The sequence below is a fragment of the Mesocricetus auratus genome, unplaced genomic scaffold (genome assembly GCF_017639785.1).
Source record: "Mesocricetus auratus isolate SY011 unplaced genomic scaffold, BCM_Maur_2.0 Super-Scaffold_4256, whole genome shotgun sequence".
Classification (NCBI taxonomy): Eukaryota; Metazoa; Chordata; class Mammalia; order Rodentia; family Cricetidae; genus Mesocricetus; species Mesocricetus auratus.
In genome coordinates, this window is record NW_024429182.1 from 111,420,671 (window position 1) to 111,428,272 (window position 7,602).

At 35.7% G+C, this 7,602-nt stretch overlaps 1 protein-coding gene across 1 annotated transcript; it reads left to right on the forward strand.

Moving 5' to 3' along the window:
• Positions 1 to 4,244: 4,244 nt before the first annotated feature.
• Positions 4,245 to 7,004, forward strand: LOC101843004 (olfactory receptor 6F1-like). Its single transcript, XM_013124686.2, is given in 3 exon segments — positions 4,245 to 4,491; positions 4,494 to 5,258; positions 6,561 to 7,004. Coding segments are annotated over 2 exon segments (957 nt in total). The 3' UTR covers positions 5,204 to 5,258; positions 6,561 to 7,004.
• Positions 7,005 to 7,602: the final 598 nt, after the last annotated feature.

A 7,602-nucleotide genomic window follows, 5' to 3' on the forward strand; every position in this document is an offset into this window, starting at 1 on the left:
TACAATCTTTAATTCAGAATACAATAGATGCCATCTAAACTCTCATTTGAAACAGTAGAGTTTAAAATGCAAATTATCCATGATAGTCTGAAACATGACAGATTATCACTGAAACCCAGTCTTTGTTAGGAACGTTGGGGGAGCACTGGGAACATAAGGCTGCATAGCCTGTAAAACTTAAATAAAAGAAAAAGTTGATGAAACTTATTATAAAATACTAAATAGTAAAAATAACAATGAGTTTTAATGAGAATCTTTAGTACTCTAATATAATTTCTGGAATAAAATATTATGTTCATATATTCTAGACTGATCAGAAAAAAGTGTAGTTGAAAAGACAGAGAGTGCATTACTTAAAATAGCAGTGTCAGTGATGCTTTCAATTCAAAATTAAATTTTCTTTTTCTTTTCGGCAATTTACTCTTTGAGCACTAATTAATTATGTAAGAAAACAAGCAATCTTTTATGATTTTGAGAGATAATACCCTTTCTTGTCATGTTAGAAATTTCATTTTTGCCTTCCCGACACCACCCTCGAGTGTCCCCAGGTTCAGGTGAGCTTGGGTCTCCCGGGGGCCACCCTCCCCCCGCCACTGCCCATCACCCACTCTCTCAGTCTTCCGGAGGGCCTGATCCTAGCATCCAGAGGACCGGCCCACACAGGAGAGCTATAAGTCCTTCCAGACCCCGTCTTCCAACGTCTCCAGGTTCAGGTGAGCTTGGGTCACCCTGGGACCACCGCATCGCTGCCCATCACCCACTCCTTCAATCTTCCAAGAGGACTGTTCCGGGCATGCGGTGGACCAGCCCACACAGGAAAGGCATCGGTCCTTCTAGACTCCACCTTCCAGTGTCCCCAGCTTCAGCTTCAGGAAAGGAGACCAGTGGAGACAGAAAGACTCCACCTGTGCCCACTGGAATATACGGTATATCAAAGGTCCTCTTTTGAGAATCCATCCATGATTGGGTCTGGCCCTTACTTCACATGGTATTTGGCAAAGTGCCTAACTCTCTAAGTAGTGGAAATTTAATCAAATATGTCACTCAGTAATACAGCTTTCATGAGGTTATTACTGATTCTAGAGTGGTACTTTTTTGTAATTCAATTGTCTTAATTCACCCATATTCCTGTAATAACCGCTCAACCATTGTACTACAGTTGGCCCAGTAAAATAATTGACATACCATATTGGAAGTGAATCATTTCTTGAGTCATTTATTGGTAACCTAGCTGATAAAAAGATGTTTATCAAATTAAGCCAGGTGTTGACATACAAGAATCATGTATTCGCTCCAATATGTGGAATCTAAAAAGAAAAACTATTGTTATTAACATTGTTATTATTACTAGAAGGAAAATGGGGAATGCCAGAGAGTAGCTGTGTGGGAAGAAGGAATGGGTAAATATAAACCTGTGTGAAAATGACTCAATCCCATTATTGTGTACAACTGATATATTATAAGTTCTAAAATTTGGGAAACTCATAGTTTCACATTCTATACAAAAATATATTAAGCAATGTTTTGTTGTTATAAAACATATGTTAAAAGTGTCAACATCTTTTGAGGAAGAATATAAACAACTTGACTCTGTCAAACTTGTTTTCTCTGTTTAATTTTTGATGATACATATCAGCTCATTTTATTTTCTTCACAAGTTTGAAAATCCTTAGGACAACATTGTCTTCAGTTTTCCCATCTGTGCAATGCTGTATAAGTACTGGCATGAAACATTTACATTGTCACTTCCCACTTGTGCTTTCTACTTCAGATTAAGTCTTTCTTTTGCATCACCAAACACTTTAAATCTTCATAAATGATACTGCCTTAGCATTTCTTTTGTTTTGGTTTTGTTGTCCTCATATTATATATGAAGGCCTTTCAATGCTAATCCAGTTCATACTTTATATTCTAACCTTTATGATTTATGAAAAATACTTTTGAAGGCTGAAATGTACTTTAAAGAACCAAGACCATAGGCAATGTCAGCTAATGATGTCATTTGGGACACCATTTTCAGTTACTGTAGTGACATGTGTAATGCTGTGAGAATCTCTGTTCTTCTCTAGTCAACAAAGGAAAGTATTTTGACCGTCAACAAAGGGAATACAACAGGGAATCTATTTAGTGTCCCAAGTTTCCAGGTTGATGATATCATGATGCTTCTCGGGAGGAAGTTCTAGACTCACTTTTTCCTGTAGCTGGACCACAGCAGGAAAATGCAACTGAGAAGTAAGAAAGAATGTGGTGTCTCCAAGCAGCCAGATGCATCATCATCAATTCCAGTAACAAATCAAGGAGGAGACACCTGCTTTTCTCTGAGTTGCCTGAGGACTGTGTATACTGGCCAGCTATACAGAGTGCTTAACTGATAATATTATATTTGTGCAAAATGACAATGCAGAACACCCAAGGTAAGTACACTGGGGAGGGATTGTATGTGTCATTCCTCAAATATCTATGTATAACGGAGGGCACACTCAAACAACTGACAGTAGGGCTTTTGTGATTTTGACATTGTTGTGTCATCCTCAAGTGTGTATTTTTATGTAGGGTGAATGATACTATTCTGTAAAATAAAAACAGAAAGCTACGTATGGGTTGTTTTTAATTTTGAGTATTAAAATGTTTCATTGATTTCAAGTTCATTTTCTTTGTCTTCCAGTTTCTTTCTTAGTTCCTTGAAAAAATTCTGCTTTATTGTCACTCCCACAAGCAGAATTCGAACTGTAATGTCTTAGTAAAGTAACATGGATTTTGGGATGGGATCACAGCAGCTTAATTTCACATGAAAATTCTAGCTAAATTATTTAAAAATAAAGACTGTAGCTTTTATTGTTAATGTTCAAATAAAAGCTATGTGATATCATTTTCCTAAAAACAGTTAAAACTACTTTTTATAAATAGCATAAAATGTTAATATCACTCTTAAGCAACAAGAGTTTTTAAAAAGGAACACTTTTAAAAAATATTATTTCAAGGATTTGTTTTTAAAATTTCCTTCAATTCTAAATGGTCCTTAATTTCCTAAACCATTTAAAATGACTTTGTAGACTGATAGCAGCATTTTCTTTTACAAAATGGAGGCTATTTTTTCAGCAACTTTTAGGAATTAATAGCTCCAGTTAGGAAGTAAATACGTAAATGACAGCATACTAAAATTACATGGCTCTGAGCAAAAAAAAAAAAAACACAAAACAAAACAAAAAATCGCAAGAAAAGTTCTCCTCTATATAAACAACATTAATTGGAATAATAATCCTGTGTAATCCAAGATGTACAAATACTATTTTTATGAAGTTTTATATCCCAAAATCTCCAGAGCAGGTTGAAATAAGAAAGTAAGGACAGAAACATAATGACCAGTTTGAATTCTACTGCTGATTTCACTGTGATATGAGATTCTTACACAGTGTATTTTATGGTAGAGAGTTTATAATTTAAAATATATAAATTTAAAATATATGGTGATTATCTTTATGAAGATTTTTAAACTTTGTAATCATCACTTGGAAATTTTGACATGAATGCATGTGAATATATGCATAGAGAATTCTTATGATTCTCATGAGGAAAAAAAATGCTCATTTCCGTATCCTCTTTTTTCTTCTGACCAATGTGAGAAAGTAGGAAGATGTGAAATTTTTAAACATAAATAAAGCACAGATTAGGAAATTTAAATGGATATTCAGAAAAAATATATCTTATATCTTTTTAAAATCATGTCCTTATCTCCCTCAATCATAAACTTATATGTAAATAAAGACCATGAATTTAAAATTGTTGGTAGTCTTTTATCTTAACAGGGTGCACTACACAGTTGTGAAGGCCTCAACCAGCAACTCCATCAACGATTGATTTTTGTGTCTGTATTTTAGGAAATGAAGTCCTCAGTGCCAGGTGTTGCCATGTTCTTCCTTGGTCTTCAAATCAAGTTATCAGTGTTCCATATGTGCCCTACTAACTCAGTGATATAATGGTGGGTGTGTAACCTATTTCCATTGTTTTTCATTTGGAAGAAATGGAATATTTACATTAGATATCTATTTTTAATAAAAAACTAAAAATAAATATGTATTATGTGTGAAATTGTCACTTATGTTTACAACAGATTTTATTTTCTCTTGTTGCTAGGGATCTCTTAACACTATGGTAGAAATGGACAATGTGTTACAGTCCTGATTCTTACTCACCTATCAATACCTGAGTGCTGCTGATCCCTCCCAGGGTAGAGAAGACGAAATATGGATGTAACAAACCAATCAGCAGTGACACCGTTCATTTTTTTAGGGTTTCCAGGCTCCTCCTCACTGCAGCTGTCATTATTTGTAATGTTTCTCACTGTATGTTTGCTGTCTCTCATGGGAAACACTCTCATAATTTTCCTTATTTTGATGGACTCCACACTGCAGACCCCCATGTACATTTTCTTAGGAAACCTGTCTTTCCTGGAGATCTGGTATACCACAGCCACAGTACCTAAGTTGCTGGCTAATGTGTCACAAGGGTTGTCACTATTCCTGTAGAAGGCTGTATTGTTCAGTACTACTTCTTCTTCTCCCTGGGAGCCACTGAATGCATCTTGTTGGCAGTGATGGCTTATGACCGGCATGTGGCTGTTTGCCGTCCTCTGCACTACTCACTTCTCATGAGTGTTCAGATTTGCCTAAGGTTTTCAGCTGGATCTTGGATTGGGGGCTTCATTTCTCCTCTGCTACCTACCATACTCATCTGTCAGCTCAACTTTTGTGGCCCACAGAAAATCAATCATTTCTTTTGTGACTCTGACCCTATCTTTAAACTCTCCTGTTCAGATACATTCTTGGTAGAGGCCTTGGCTTATACCTGCAGCTCCGTGGTGATTCTCAGTTCTTTCCTTCTCACAATGAGTTCCTATGGCAACATTGTAATCACAATAATCAAACTGTCTTCTCGGGAGGCCAGGAAGAAAACATTCTCAACCTGTGCCTCCCACCTCACAGTAGTTACTATTTACTATGGCACCATAATCTTTGCTTATGTTCGCCCTCCAGCCAAGTACAATTTCACAATTGGCAAAGTCGTCTCTGTGTTCTACTGTGTGATCACCCCATTAGTCAACCCTCTCATTTATACCTTGAGGAACAAAGATGTCATGAAAGCATTCCAGAAATTTCTAGCACAAAAGAGATTTCTATTAAATAGAAACATGCATGAGTTTTGAGCAAGCAATAATTAAGTTGTATTTAAAGTGAAGTTTCACAGTTCATTTGCTCACGGTAAGTATTTTATATTATGAATTGGAATTCTGATATGCCTACCTCTCTACCTTATATGTTTTGCTTTGAATAATTCTGAGAGTTATTTATGCCTATTCTATTCATGATGCATAATAAAATACCAAAATGATAAACAGGGTAAATATTGAAGGCTTTTTGCCAATAACCTGTTCCCAATTGTTTTATTCCAAATTCATATTTTTAAATCTTACACCTTGGCTGCAAACTTAACCCATAAAATATGTGTTAAATAAAGCAGTGTTTCTCCATCTAAGAGTCTTATTGAAACTAAATAAAAATTGTCGCAAAACATATATAATAATCATTACTAATCAAAGATGGTGTACCAGACACTATTTTTAGCTTTTACAATTTTTGTTATATATACAGATAGATAATCTTACTAGAAAATGATTAAATAAATATGATTTTGTGAACAATGTGAAGTTGTAAATAAATGAATAAAACTTAAAATATTATCAAGAGTACCATGATTAAAATGTTTTAAAAAGGCTTTGGATGAGGTAACATCAGAAGTGTATATTGAACAGGTTTAAGTAACCATTAGATTTTTGTACACATTTAATCAGATAAAAGTACAATAAAAATTAACTCAAGTGGTACACAGCCACAAAATTAACTTCTGAGGATATTGAGGCAGAAAAACCATGATTTAATGCAACATAACTCACTCCCTGGTCATAACAAAAGAAAAATAGCTATATTTATTTTGAAATGGTTAGAAGGGACTACATGTTTCCCATTGTTTTATATGATTTTTCTTTGTAGATTAAGAACCTTTATGACATTAATTTATTTCAGTGCAGTTTAGGGAAAATGAGATGGGAATGTGATGGAAGCTGTAAATCACAAACATCTTTATGGTGAGTGTTCACATGGCTATCTCCTTAGTGCTGTACCTTCTAAGTGTAAGTGTCATGACTGAACACCAAGACATAGATCTAGTAGAATGAACAATACAAACCCAGACACAGAGTGAGAATCTGTAGTGTAACAATAACCAGCTGACTGGACTCAGACTGATTCTTCAAAATCATTATTTTAGGTAACTAAGTCTATAAGAAATTCACAACTTGTTCCACATTTTTACTCTTGAACTGCAGCACAAAATCTTTGTGGTTTGCCTAGAAATAAGAAATATATTAACAAAAATGCAAAATAGTTGCTACTGTTTTTTTTTACTAATTTATTCACTAAAAGTTTTATGCTTGTATATAATCCATTTAGTCACACTCACTACATGTCTATTCTCTTCTTTTCTTCTTCCCATATTTAACAAAGCTCTACTTAATGAGGAAGTACCCACCCACATTAATGTCTTCTTGTTTGGACTCAATGGGAGTATCCAGAGCCTCTGTGTGGGTATGGATATGGAACTATACTTTGGAACATGAGTATTGAGCAGTGACCATGCCACTGAAGACAATGAGTGTATCCACCCTCTTGCAGTCCTCTGCTATCAATATCACCAATGGAAGGTTCTATCCATGTTCTCTGGCCTGGGAACTCACATTTTACTGAAGAATAATCTTTATCTTATTCCCTTTGGAGTAAGGTATGAATTCTCTTTTAATGCATTTATTCAAGCAAAAGCAACTGGGACGTGTTTATATTTGTCATTTGTAAACATGTAACTTCTTAATTTTATGTTATTTTAAACACCAATTTTTATTAGCTGCATATTTTCCTGTTGTCTAATTTATAAAATCAATACTCACATTTATTCACTGGATAATATATTTTATGTATATTTTTTATTTATAAATTTAAATTTAAATTAAAAACTAAGTTGCTTCACATGTCAATTCCAGGTCCCTCACTGTTTCCCTCCCCTCCTCTTGTGCCCTCCCACCAGCCCCCCAATATCCCCTCATTTCCCCAGGAAGGTTGATGCCCTCCCTGGGGGTGTCCATAGTCTGCCACTTCATCCAGAGCTGGGAATAGACACTCCCCAAGAGTTCAGGGTGAGAGTGCATCTCTCATTGTTGGATGGGAGTCCAAAGTCCATTTGTATACCCGGAATAAATTCTGATCTACTACCCAAGGCTCAATAGATTACCTAGGCCTCTTCACTGACACCCACATTCAGGGGTTCTTGATCAGTCCCATGCTGGATTCCCAGGCATCAGTCTAGGATTCAAGAGCTAAACCTTGTCAGGTCAGCTGTTTCTGGGGCCTAAACCAGCCCAGTCTTAACCCCTTTGGTCATCAGTCCTCCCTCTCTGTTACTGGATTTCTTGAGTTCAGCTCAGTGCTTAGCCATGGGAGTCTGCCTCTGCTTCCATCAGCCACTGAATGAAGGTTCTGTTTCCCATATTCTCTG